Raw genomic sequence first — 14,133 nt, 5'->3', positions numbered from 1 at the left:
GGTTTTTGTGTGGGTTGGCTGTACTTTCCCTTCTATTAGGTTTTGCAGTTTTGGTGCACTTTCAGAAAGCACACCAAAACTCCTGCATGCTGCATCTTTGGTGCACTTTTTGAAACTGTACCAAGGACATCTATGGGAAGCAACCCCCACCAAACCCATGGGTTAAATGTACATTACCCAAAGCACAGTGGGACCACACCAGGGCAGAGTGAAGCCACTCTAAAGGTTCTTGTTGGGAGAAACCTTGGAATAAAAAAAGCATTTTTTTGTATGCACAGCAGATATCGCGCTGTCATTCGTATATTATCTTGTGGGGGAATACAGCATACAATGTCTCTGACAGGTCATATACCCTAGGGTGCCGAGTCCACTGCTATTTTTGTTTTACTAGCAGAGTCAACTCAAAGCCTTTCTTTTACTTCCTTCCTCAATGTCAGCACCAGTACTGTCTGAACTGTGTCTGAGTAAAGAAAAGCAGCAGCAGACTGAGACAGTGTTTGCTGTATTCCCCCACAGGATAACCTACGAATGACAGTGTAAATATCTCCTATGGATACAAAAAGATACTTTTTATGGCTAGCTTCACACTTGTGCAGGTGGTTGTGGGTGCGGGATATCGGGTAAATCACACCTGTTCCTGCAACACCCACAGCCAAACCGCAGTGCTCCTTTGTAGACGTGCGGGGCTTCTATTCATTCTTATTGGCACCCCTACGCATCTGAAACTGCAGCACATTTTCGGTTGCAGGAAATCGCAGGGTGCAAAAGCACCAGGTGATTTCCCTCTAGCTGCATTTTAAAAAGGTGCAGGAACCTTTTTCCTGCATGAAATTCCGGCACAGCAGCCCATCCTATTGAATAAGCTGCTGTGCTCATGCAAACAAAGCTTGCAAAGCAACATAGAGATGAACAAGGCCTAATACAAGGTTGCTCTGAACAAGAACTTTTGGGATTACTGAACGTTTTCAGAGATCTGCTAACGTGTAGTGTTATATAGTTAATTTTAGCTGTAACATATGCTTTATACTGTGGATTATTATTATATATGCATGTTGATGTAAATAATGGTTGGATTTTTGCACTGGGCAACTGAGGGATTGCATGGTTTGAGATCTGAAACTATTAACCCTTGAATTCTCATTGAGGGAGAGAGAGCACTGATTGCAGTGATATTGAGAGATATCCTGTAATAATATCTCAGATAAGGACTGTCTGTTTGTGATTAAGGCGGTCACCTAAGGACCCCATGGCAGGAAGTTCTTGAAAGCAGAAGTGAACATTATGCTTGGCATTACACATTCACTGACAGCAGATACTTGCATTATAGTTTTTACAAGCATCAAGGGCTGGCAGTATACAGTTACTGATGCTGGAAGTGGGCATTATACATTTATGAGCACCAGAGACTGATATTTTACATTTAATGGCCCCGATGAGTGTATTTCTAGTTTTCTTTATAGGCAACAGAAGTTGGTATTTTACATGTACTGACAGCATAGTTTGGCAATTTTATTTATTTGGTTCATTAACATAGTGCTGACAAATTCCATACCACTGTACAGGGTATGTAGAACAATTCACAACAGTATATGCCTTTAAAAGGGGCTAATTATCCTACACCCTTACCAATTAATATGGACATTAGTTAGCAGTAGGACACTGTTGTTGGAGAAAATCTTACTATTGGGGGAAACAAAACAAACGCAGGCTTCATGTAGATAGTTTCCCTGGTGGTACCTGAATCCAGAAACCAACCATTGTGAGTCAAGCCAAATAGACACTTGGCCAAAGCAATGTGCTAACCTTTATAATACACTGACATCAAGACCCAGAATTATATATTTCATTGAAGTAAGAAGATGGTAATACATAGTTCTTAAATGCTGCATTAGGTCACATATTCTGTATTTGCTTTAGACCTCACATTTTCTTGCACTAGCCTTGCAGGAGAGGTCATACGGAACTCAAATGATAATACAAACGCATAATGTTCAATGCAAGATGCTTTTTAAAAGGTGAACACAGTATGGGGTTTGATCTAGATGTCCATGTTTAGAGCCTTTCCATTTACTATATGGATCACTGATTTCTATTTCAAGGCCCATTTGTGCTCCATTCACTGCAAGGTGACTGGGGCAAAGCTCACATGAGGGCAATGACATCTGCATGAGCAAACCCTAATGTGACCCATTGTTCCATTGGGAGGAAAAAGTCAAATTAATTTGCATTCATAAAGTGGTGCACTAATTCATGGCTAAAGGCACTAATTCATGGCTAAAGAAAAAAACAATCCATCTTCACATAAACCCACCCCATTCAAGCATACCATCTTTTAATGAAAGACAAGCTATATGAGTAACCCCACCATGTTTCTTTTTAGAGGTGTCAAATAAAAGGGTAGTAAAATAATTAAGGATCCATGGTCACCTTTAATCTTGAAGCTTGAAGGCATTGTATAGATTCAATTTTTTTTTTTCACTACATAACGCTGCACCTGATGCCCTAGTCAGCATTAGAACACCACAAACAGGAAAACTTGAATTGTATAATTTTCATTAATTTAATAGAATATTTCCAATAATAAGCAGCACCATCCCATTGTGACAGCACATATTCATCATTTGGATTGTTACTATGCAACAAGGTCAGATTCTGCCTTTCACTGAATTAAACCGGATGACTTATGTATTTGCCAACTTTCTCTTTTGAATTGAAAATAATTTATTGTTCAACACTGTGTGATGGGCACAAGATGGGTCATCAGTGGCTGAAAGGAATCCCAAAATCAGAAGCATTTACAGAACACCTACCTGAACAAATACTGGCAGTAAATGTATACTACCTGCCGATGTTTGTTATTTAATTTTTTATTTTTCTCCCTTTATTTATTCGTCAAATTTTATTCATTCATGCAGCACTGAAATTCCACAGCACAAAGACCAGCCACATCAGTCCTTGATCCCGAAGGTGCCTAAAATGTAATGCCACCACCACATCTAAGCAGACACATTCCTGAACTATGGTAAGGTTTTTTAAATGCTAGTTAATTAGCTTATCTGTAAATTACAAAATAGTTTCAAACAGTTGGACTAGAAAAAGAGAAGCAATGCTGATTAACTTAAACGAATGTGCTTGCAAAGGCTATACGTGTCGCATGGTCTTAGGAAACACTGATCCGCAGATTTGAACCAAGGGCTTTCACAGACATAAGAATGACATAGAAGGAGAACGTGATTGAAACTTACATGACCAATTAATAAAGATTCTTCGAAGAGTAAAACATCATACAGCATGCAAAATAGATAGATCACTTTTTTGGATATTTCAGAACACAAAAAAAAAATGCTGTGTTTGTTTTCCATCATCAGAGTTTATTTAGTGGGTTTGTACAGCTACAGATTTTTTTCAAGCAGTATAAGGCTTGGTTCACATATATGTGAAATGGATGCGTTTTGAACTGCATCCGATTCGCATGACATGTGAAACAACATAGTTTTCCATTGAAGCTGTTCACATATCTGCGGTGCATCCTCAGCGCGCTTTTAAAGAGTCCTGTGTGTTTTCTAAGCATTGCGGTGGGGTTCAGATGCGAATTCCAGGCTCGTTGTTTTCCATGGAAAGGCTTCTGAATCGCATGTCATCAGTTTTGAACATAAATTGAGAGAGAAAAAAAAAACAGCATGGGGATCCCCCCCCCCAAAATAAATAATAAAAAAAAAAAAAAAAAAAAAAAAGGTCCATACCCCATACTCATTCACATGGGGGGTGGGATCTGGTGCCCTCCTTGTTAAAGGGGGTTTCCAGATACCAATAAACCCCCTGCCTGCGGACCCTCACAACGACTGGCCACCAACAAGGTTTTTTTACATGTCTGGATTTGGGGGGGACCCCACAACTTTTTTTTTTTTATTCTGGCGTAGAGTTCACCTTAAAATCCATACCAGACCTGAAGTGCCTGGTATGATTTGGAGGGGGGGGGGGGGGGGGATGGGACACTTACACTGTTTTTTTCTAAAATTTTATAAAATTTTATTGCCGGAAATTCTTTGGGTTACATTCAGCTGTCAGTGGGTTGCACTGACAGCTGATGAATCATCGGTTGTTAAGAGCACGGCGGCCAGCTTGCTGGCCCACCCCTTAACGACCAGCTATTGTTAAGGACCTGAAATTCACACCGCACATGTGTGAACCCGGCCTAAATTATTTGGCCACTTTCAGCAATAACTTGGTCTGAGTCACAATGAGCAAATGTCAAAAAAGAGTGCATTCAACTGATAAGGTTGCTTGAACCAGGCTAAGTGAAAGCTGAAATCAATCCTGCAGTCAAGAGTACCTCCATAGACAGCCAGAGCGATGTAGGGGAGAGGGCCTATGGAATGAAGAAAGCTGGATCGGTGTCATTAGTTTGGTGGGGTTCACTTGTAGTTTCAGGCTGCTCTTACACTGCTCTGTTATGCATATGCGTTTTTTAAGCATTTCTGGTGCATTTTCTGGTTGCCTGACTCCCAGCATGCACCTATGAAACATGGATATGTGACTCAAAAAATGCACCAAACCCCAACTAACCAGTGTGAAGAGTTGCATAGGATTTATAGGGATGCATTTTTCTTCTGCTTTTTTTAACTGAAAATGTTATCAAAAACTGATCAGGGGCTCTAAAAAGCTGGAAGTAATTGTGAAAGTGTCATGAGGTGTACAGAACTGCAGGCACTGTGAAAAAAGAAATATTGTGACCTTTCCATTCCTATCTGGCCAAATAGAACAGCAGACTGAGTAGATAAGATCATTAGTGTTACTGAACAAATATTTCCATAGGCTGTAACCTATGAATTTTTGTGAAAGTTACCCAATTTTTCTATGGACTTCTATATTCTATACAGAGATCTCCCCAAGAAGCAGCAGAGTACTTGGTGAACGTGGAGCATTATAAGGCTTCCCCTGTACATATACAGTATCTCACAAAAGTGAGTACACCCCTCACATTTTTGTAAATATTTTATATCTTTTCATGTGACAACACTGAAGAAATGACACTTTGCTACAATGTAAAGTAGTGAGTGTACAGCTTGTATAACAGTGTAAATTTGCTGTCCCCTCAAAATAACTCAACACACAGCCATTAATGTCTAAGCCGCTGGCAACAAAAGTGAGTACACCCCTAAATGAAAAGGTCCAAATTGGGCCCAAAGTGTCAATATTTTGCGGGGCCACCATTATTTTCCAGCTCTGCCTTAACCCTCTTGGGAATGGAGTTCACCAGAGCTTCATAGGTTGCCACTGGAGTCCTCTTCCACTCCTCCATCACAACATCATGAAGCTGGTGGATGTTAGAGACCCTGCGCTCCTCTACCTTCTGTTTGAGGATGCCCCACAGATGCTCAATAGGGTTTAGGTCTGGAGACATGCTTGGCCAGTCCATCACCTTTACCCTCAGCTTTTTTAGCAAGGCAGTGGTCATCTTGGAGGTGTGTTTGGGGTCGTTATGTTGGAATACTACCCTGTCTCCGAAAGGGAGGGGATCATGCTCTGCTTCAGTATCTCACAGTACATGTTGGCATTCATGGTTCCCTCAATGAACTGTAGCTCCCCAGTGTCAGCAGCACTCATGCAGCTCCAGACCATGATACTCCCACCACCATGCTTGACTGTAGGACATGATTCCAGTAATTCATGTCCTTAGTCTGCTGGTCTTCAGCAAACTGTTTGCGGCCTTTCTTGTGCATCATCTTTAGAAGAGGCTTCCTTCTGGGATGACAGCCATGCAGACCAATTTGATGCAGTGTGCGGTGTATGGTCTAAGTACTGACAGGCTGACCCCCCCATCCCTTCAACCTCTACAGCAATGCTGGCAGCACTCATATGTCTATTTCCAAAAGACAACCTCTGGATATGATGCTGAGCAGCTGCACTCAACTTCTTTGGTCAACCATGGCGAGGCCTGTTCTGAGTGGAACCTGTCCTGTTAAACCGCTGTATGGTCTTGGCCACCATGCTGCAGCTCAGTTTCAGAGTCTTGGCAATCTTCTTATAGCCTAGGCCATCTTTATGTAGAGCAACAAATCTTTTTTTCAGATCCTCAGAGAGTTTTTTGCTATGAGGTGCCATGTTGAACTTCCAGTGACCAGTATGAGAGAGTGAGAGCGATAACACCAAATTTAACACACCTGCTCCCCATTCACACCTGAGACCTTGTAACACTAACGAGTCACATGACACCGGGGAGGAAAAATGGCTAATGGGACCAATTTGGACATTTTCACTTAGAGGTGTACTCATTTTTGTTGCCACTACTTTACATTGTAGCAAAGTGTCATTTCTTCAGTGTTGTCACATAAAAAGAGACAAAATATTTATAAAAATGTGAGGGGCGTACTCACTTTTGTGAGATACTATATATACTTGCTGCACGTTTCCTTATTCTGATTCATGACCTGGAGTCCAGCACATCTATCGTTTAGGGACTTGTCACATTCATTATTTTATTTAGAACCCTAAACATTGGTGTGTTTGATTTTTCCTTATTGTTTGAGATTTCAATAGATTTGGAGATTTATTATCTATTGATAATGTTTGCTACATCTCACTTCCTGTGAGTATTGAGGGCACTGCATTTCTGTATTAAAGACTAGGTCTTTATAAATAAATAAATATCACTGTTATCATCCTAACATCTATGTCGTGGTACATTGTGGGAGGAAATGTTGTAGTTTTTTTAATTGTATTTACAAGTTAAGTTTGCTATGCACATGTCTTAGTTTCGGTACTAATATACTAATTTACCTCACCATCTTTTTTTTTTTTTTTTTTTTTTTTTTTACAAGCTAGTACTAGCTAGTTAATTCTGTTCCCATTCATACCAAAACGTGGCAGGGGAAACCCTTGTCCCGCACCGCATTCAAAATGCACTGCATTTGCATTCTGCAGTCGTTAATGATAACCCAAACACGGGTCGCAAACGCAGTGCTTTTGCTTGCAACAGCTTGAATGGTACAGAAGTAACATGCGATCTGGTTGCAGTGAGTTTCCAAAAGTCGTGCATGCAGTAGAATTTGAGCCCATTCAAAATGAATGGGCTCAAATCGCACCGCACTGAACCGCTTGTGAATCCCACAGGAATGCGCAGCACGTTCCTATGCAATTCCTAGTGTGAACAGGCCCTTAAGCTAATTCCACCACACTCCTAGCATAATTATTTCTAAATGTATTTAGGACTATTATAGGGTCTGTAAAACCTATCAATGAACTTCTCTTTTGCTCCTTTTTTTTCTTCTTTTTAAATAAACTACTAAAAGAGCTTTGTTATATTTGTTCTATAAAAAAAAAAAAAAAAGTACCGTTGGTTCTGACAGAAATACAGTGAACTTTACAGTCTTATCTTATGCAGTGGCATATGCCTTGCTCAGTTTGCTTCTAAATTACAGTACACCCAATGAGATGAGGCAAGTGAGAGGTATTTTGTATTCCTAACATACACTATATTGCCAAAAGTATTGGGACACCTGCCTTTACACGCACATGAACTTTAACCACTTGACCACTGGGCACTTAAACCTCCTTAATAACCAGACCAATTTTCAGCTTTTGGTGCTCTCACATTTTGAATGACAATTACTCAGTCATGCAACACTGTATCTATATGAATTTTTTGTCCTTTTTTTCACACAAATAGAGCTTTCTTTTGGTGGTATTTAATCACCGCTGGGTTCTTTATTTTTTGCGCTATAAAAGAAAAAAGACCGAAAAATCTGTAAAAAAAAAATTTTTCTTCGTTTCTGTTATAAAATTTTGAAAATTAGTAATTTTTCTTCATATATTTTGGCCAAAATTTATACCGCTACATATCTTTGGTAAAAATAACCCAAATCGGTGGATATTATTTGGTCTTTGTGAAAGTTATAGCGTCCACAAGCTATGGTGCCAATAGCTGAAAATTGATCACACCTGAAGTACTGACGGTCTATCTCATTTCTTGAGACCCTAACATGCCAGAAAAGTACAAATACCCCCCAAATGACCCCTTTTTGGAAAGAAGACATTCCAAAGTATTTAGAAAGATGCATGGTGAGTTTTTTGAAGTTGTAATTTTTTCCCACAATTCTTTGCAAAATCAAGTTTTTTTTTTTTCTTTTTTTTTTTTTTCACAAAATTGTCATATTAGCAGGTTATTTCTCACACACAGCATATGCATACCACAAATTACACCCCAAAACACATTCTGCTATTACTCCCGAGTACAGCAATACCACATGTATGAGACTTTTACACAGCGTGGCCACATACAGAGGCCCAACATGCACGGAGCACCTTCAGGCATTCTGGAGCACCCAGGCCAATTCTGACATTTCTCTCCTACATGTAAAAATCATCATTTATTTGCTAGAAAATTACATAGAACCCCAAAACATTATATATGTTTTTTTAGCAAAGACCCTAGAGAATACAATAGCGGTCATTGCAACTTTTTATCTCGCACGATATTTGCGCAGCAATTTTTCTAACGCGTTTTTTTTGGAGAAAAAACAGTTTTTTGCTTTAAAAAAAAACAAAACAGTAAGGTTAGCCCAATGTTTTTGCACAATATGAAAGATGAAGTTACACCGAGTAAATAGATACCTAACATGTCACCTTTCAAAATTGCACACGCTTGTGGAATGGCGCCAAACTTCGCCACTTAAAAATCCCCATAGGCGACGCTTTAAAATGTTTTACTGGTTACAAATTTTAAATTACAGAGGAGGTCTAGGGCCAAAATTATTGCTCTCGCTCTACCGATCGCAGCGATACCTCACATGTGTGGTTTGAACACCGTTTTCATATGTGGGCAGGACTTACGTATGCATTCGCTTCTGCATGCGAGCTCACGGACAGGGGCGCTTTAAAATTTTTTTATTTTTTTTTTATTGTTCATTTTACTTTATTTATTTTAGTTTGACACTTTTTTCCAAAAAAAAAATTTTTTTGATCACTTTTATTCCTATTACAAGGAATGTAAACATCCCTTGTAATAGGAATATGGCATGACAGGTCCTCTTTACAGTGAGATATGGGGTCAATAAGACCCCGCATCTCACCTCTAGGCTGTGCCTGAAATAAAAAAAAAAAAAAAAAAAAAAAAGATCCTGGCTTCGATCGTAGCGGTGAGTCGGTAGAAGCACCGGAGAGCGGCGGGAGGGGGGGAGGTCCTCTCTCACCTCCCGTAAGAACGATCAAGCAGTGGAACTGCCGCTATGATCATTCTTATGGTGTAGGTAATCGCCGGCTGAAAAAGCTGATATCTGAATGATGCCTGTAGCTGCACCCATCATTCAGATATCCCCGCACAAATTCAAGGACGTTGTATGACGGAAGGAGGGAAGTGGTTAAAACGCTTCTTTTTTTTTTAACACACAGTTGTCCATTTATACAATATTTCTAACACATAGCATGTACATACCAAAAATGACACCCCAAAATAGATTCTCCTACTCCTCCTGAGTACGGCGATACCACATGTGTGAGACTTCCACAGCCTGGCCACATACAGAGGCTGGGTATGGCTGAGCATGGCTGGGTATGGCTGAGCATGGCTGAGCATGGCTGAGCATGGCTGGGTATTGCAGAGTATTGCCGAGTATGACTGGGTATGGCAGAGTATGGTTGGGTATCACCGAGTATTGCAGAGTATGGCTGGGTATTGCTGGGTATTGCAGAGTATGGCTGGGTATGGCAGAGTATTGCGGGTTATGGCAGAGTATTGCAGATTTTTGCGGGGTATTGCAGAGCATGGCTGGGTATGGCAGAGTATGGCAGAGTATGGCTGGGTATCACAGAGTATTGCAGAGTATGGCTGGGTATTGCGGGGTATGGCAGAGTAATGCGGGATATTTCAGGGTATTGCAGGGTATGGCAGAGTATTGCGGGGTATTTCAGGGTATGGCAGAGTATTGCGGGGTATTGCAGGGTATGGCAGAGTATTGCAGGGTATGGCAGAGTATTGCGGGGTATTGCAGAGTATTGCGGGGTATTTCAGGGTATGGCAGAGTATTGCGGGGTATTTCGGGCTATTGCAGGGTATGGCAGAGTATTGCGGGGTATTGCAGGGTATTGCAGAGTATTGCGGGGTATTGCAGGGTATGGCAGAGTATTGCGGGGTATTGCAGGGTATGGCAGAGTATTGCGGGGTATTGCAGGGTATGGCAGAGTATTGCGGGGTATTGCAGGGTATGGCAGAGTATTGCGGGGTATTGCAGGGTATGGCAGAGTATTGCGGGGTATTCCAGAGTATGGCAGAGTATTGCAGGGTATTCCAGGGTATAGCAGAGTATTGCGGGGTATTCCAGGGTATGGCAGAGTATTGCAGGGGTATTGCGGGGTATGGCAGAGTATTGTGGGGCATTGCAGAGTATTGCACAGCATTGCAGGGCATGCAGAGTAGTGGGGATGGCTGAGCATGGATGGATGGATGGCTGGATGTCACTGTGCAGCGTTGTGGGCACTACAGATGCAGCCCACAATGCTGCAGCCATCCATCCATCCCCCTCTCCGCTCACAGTGTACCGATCGGTACACAGGAGGGGAGGAGAGGAACCGGCGTCATCAGATGACGCCAGTTTGTTTACATGTGATCCCGCCGTCATTTGACGGCGCGATCACATGGTAAACGGCCACGATCAGTGGCCATTTACCGGGATCCGTGATGCGCCGGGTCCAGAGGACCCGGCGGTCACGGATGCTCTCGAGTGCGCGCCCTAGGGGGCGCGCGAGAGCAGAATTCTGGGAGGACGTCCCTGGACGCCCTCCCAGAGTTAAGCAACCGCCCTGTAGCCGTCATTTGGCTATGGGCCGGTTGTTAAGTGGTTAATGGCATTCCAGTCTTAGTCCGTAGGGTTCAATATTGAGTTGGCTCACCCTCTGCAGCTATAACAGCTTCAACTCTTCTGGAAAGGCTGTCCACAAGGTTTAGGTGTGTGTCTATAGGAATGTTTGACCATTCTTTCAGAAGTGCATTTGTGAGGTCAGGCACTGATGTTGGACGAGAAGGTCTGGCTCATAGTCTCTGCTCCAATTCATCCCAAAGGTATTCTATCGGGTTGAGGTCAGGACTCTATGCAGGCCAGTCAAGTTCCTCCACCCCAAACTTGCTCATCCATGTCTTTATGGACCTTGCTTTGTGCACTGGTGCGCAGTCATGTTGGAACAGTAAGGGGCCATCCCCAAACTGTTTCCACAAAGTTGGGAGCATGAAATTGTCCAAAATGTCTTGTTATGCTGACGCCTTAAGAGTTCCCTTCACTGGAACTAAGTTCCAGTGGAAGAACGGTCAAACATTCTCATTGAAACACTCCTAAACCTTGTGGACAGCCTTCCCAGAAGAGTTGAAGCCGTTATAGCTGTAAAGGGTGGGCCAACTCAATATTGAACCCTATGGACTAAGACTGGGATGCCATAAAAGTTAATGTGCATGTAAAGGCAGACGCCCCAAGACTTTTGGCAATATAGTGTACTTCCTGTTCTAGAATGGCAGCACTTTTGCTCATAGATGTTGTACAGTAAGCCCCCATGCACACTGAATGTGACTTTGAAATCGTGCTACTTCACTTGAAGTAGTACGATTTCTAAGCCACAGATCAGTGTGATTTCTGGTGCGACTTGCTTGACATCTATGCAACTTCATGCACAGATGTCTATGCAAGTTGCACCTGAAATCACCAAAAATAGTGCAGGAACCTTTTTTTCAAATCCGTGTGGCACCGTAAAGACTGAGTTACACCAAATTGAACGGTTCCATTGCCGACAATAGGGTGCGACTTGTCATGCAGTTTGGAACTGTGAAATCGCATAAGTCGCACCAGTGTGAATGGTGGGTAAGTGAATTTTGTCACATTGTTGATGTGTGTTACGGGCAGGATCCCAAGGTGATAAAAAAGCCAAAAACAAAACAAATATGGCCACCACATCTAGGGCCAGCAATATATTACATTTTTGGTCTTGGGATAAAATATACTTTAATTCCCACCTCTTGAGACTGATCTGACGTGTAAGTGCACAGAGTAAGCATGAAATAGTAGGTAATAGGCTGAACATTTCCATCTTACCAACAGCTCGGTATACTGAAGAATGATCTGTGAACAGACATTTCAGTCTAAACGCTCAAAGTACTTACTTCTTCTTGAGAGCCAAAATATTTCTCCTGTGATGTTTTCAAGTCTGTTTTAAGTTGTAAAATGATTTGATCTCTGTTATTAACCTACAAAAAAGAAAAATATCAAAATGAAACACAGATGGACAATGAGCGAGAGTTAAGACACCGGCATGAATAACTAACTTCATTCAAAACTAACTTGAGCAAGACAAGGCATTGTGCATTCAACCTTTTTGTGTCATTTCTTTCTTATGCTGGTTCCTTTCAACATATGTTTCTTTGGATATTCCGCACAAAGGCCATTACTGAGTTATAGGTCTACCAGCGTGCTTTTATATAAAAGTGCCGCTGGAGCTAAACCAGTCACACTTAACCCCTACATAGAATGGTAAAATATCTACTTTTAGGGGCCCAATAGGAAAGAAAACCTATCACCTCTGTGTACAGGGCCATAAACCTAAAACCCAAGTTAACTTCTATAAAAAGCCATTTATAAACATCTAAAGTCCCGTACTTTGCTAGAAGTTATAATTGCTTTAACATATAAAGGAGCAGTTGAGTACAATCTATTGAGAAGAATTTATAAAAACTAGAGTAAAGGTCATTTTTCTGTATTGCCTATATAGGTCAGTATGATTCTGTTAGTGACAGATCTTTTATTTTTCTATGGGCAAATTCTTAAATATATAATGGGTGTTGCTCTTCTGCACAGCAAGTTAACGTGATCATGTCCGATCATATCCAAATACAGGCGTTCCTGCAAGTAAAGAGCTATTATACTCACACCTTTGACATTCTGGGGTTGATTTACTGAGCCCCTGTTCACACTGATATGACTTGTCATGCGATTTGACAGTTTAAACTCGCATGACAAGTCGCACCCTATCTGTGCCTATAAAAACGGTTCAAATCGGCGCAACTCCGACTAGCACCCATTTTTAAAAGGTTTCTGCACCATTTTTGGTGATTTAATGTGCTACTGCATAGACATCTGTGCATCTGTGCAAGCCGCACATTAAATCATGATAACTGGCAGCTTTGAAATCACGCTGAAGTAGCACAACTTCAAAACCGCATTCAGTGTGAACGGGGCGTAAAACTGTAGAGTGAAAAATCTGGTGCAGCTGTCCATGGTAGCCAACCAGCTTCTAATTTCAGCTTGTTCAATTAAGCTTTGACATAAAACCTGGAAGCTGATTGGTTTCTATGCAGAGCTGCACCAGATTTTGAACTCTTCAGTTTTAGAAAATCAACCCCCTACATGCCTCCTACCTTATCGGCATTCAACACTTCTAGGTGTGTCAGGTGCCTGTGTCCCTTGTCTCCTACTACCACGTCACCACAAGACACATCAGCTTTAGAATGAATTAAGCTGAAAAACCTTTTATGCTGCAGCTGCTCCCCAGACCCAATTTTCTTACCTGAGCCCGATCCAATCCAGCGATGTGCATGAGCACAGTGGCTCCAGCTGCTGTCTCTCTCCTCATTGGACAGATCCAAATCCTGTGACGTGGAGGCTAAGAAATAATTTGTGGACCACGTTTATAAACACTAGTCCTAACAGACAACCAGCACCCGTCTGTCTAGGTTAACATTAAAAAGGGATCAAAAGCATGCATAGTATGACACTGAACCATAAAACATATGTGCCCCTATATTTCTAAGAAGAGCTAATTTTCAGGCATTAAAGTGTATATATACGTATATGTATATATAGCCAAACCTTTTTTTTCGGTTTTGGCTACAGTAGGGAAAACCTAGTGTCCCGTCAAGAAGATTTTTTCTTTCACTTGCTGGATGGAACAAGACGCGCAAGACAAAAACTCTCCTCTCAGACTACTGTCACTAGAACACATGTTGCCATTGGAATATCTACCTGCACTTCCTTTTCCTGTAAAAATGAAAAAAAAATTAGAATTTCCCATGGCTTTCTGTTTTAGCGACAGTTGTCTACAGGAGAGGTTAAATCTCCCTAGGAAGGACAGATAAGCACTTGATAAGGTTTCCAAACT

At 41.5% G+C, this 14,133-nt stretch overlaps 1 protein-coding gene across 6 annotated transcripts in view; it reads right to left on the bottom strand.

Annotated features, from left to right (window-relative positions):
* LOC141145285 (uncharacterized) overlaps positions 1–14,133 on the bottom strand; it is a 577,610-nt gene that overhangs the window by 484,080 nt on the left and 79,397 nt on the right. For all 6 annotated transcript variants that reach the window (XM_073631839.1, XM_073631841.1, XM_073631840.1 and 3 more), the window contains exon 5: positions 12,143–12,226. In XM_073631839.1, the coding sequence (XP_073487940.1) occupies positions 12,143–12,226 (84 nt within the window). The remainder of the gene's footprint in view (positions 1–12,142; positions 12,227–14,133) is intronic.

This window comes from Aquarana catesbeiana, linkage group LG05 (genome assembly GCF_042186555.1).
Source record: "Aquarana catesbeiana isolate 2022-GZ linkage group LG05, ASM4218655v1, whole genome shotgun sequence".
Lineage (NCBI taxonomy): Eukaryota > Metazoa > Chordata > Amphibia > Anura > Ranidae > Aquarana > Aquarana catesbeiana.
Note: the sequence above shows the minus strand (reverse complement) of the source record. Positions and strands in the feature narration are given on the sequence as shown.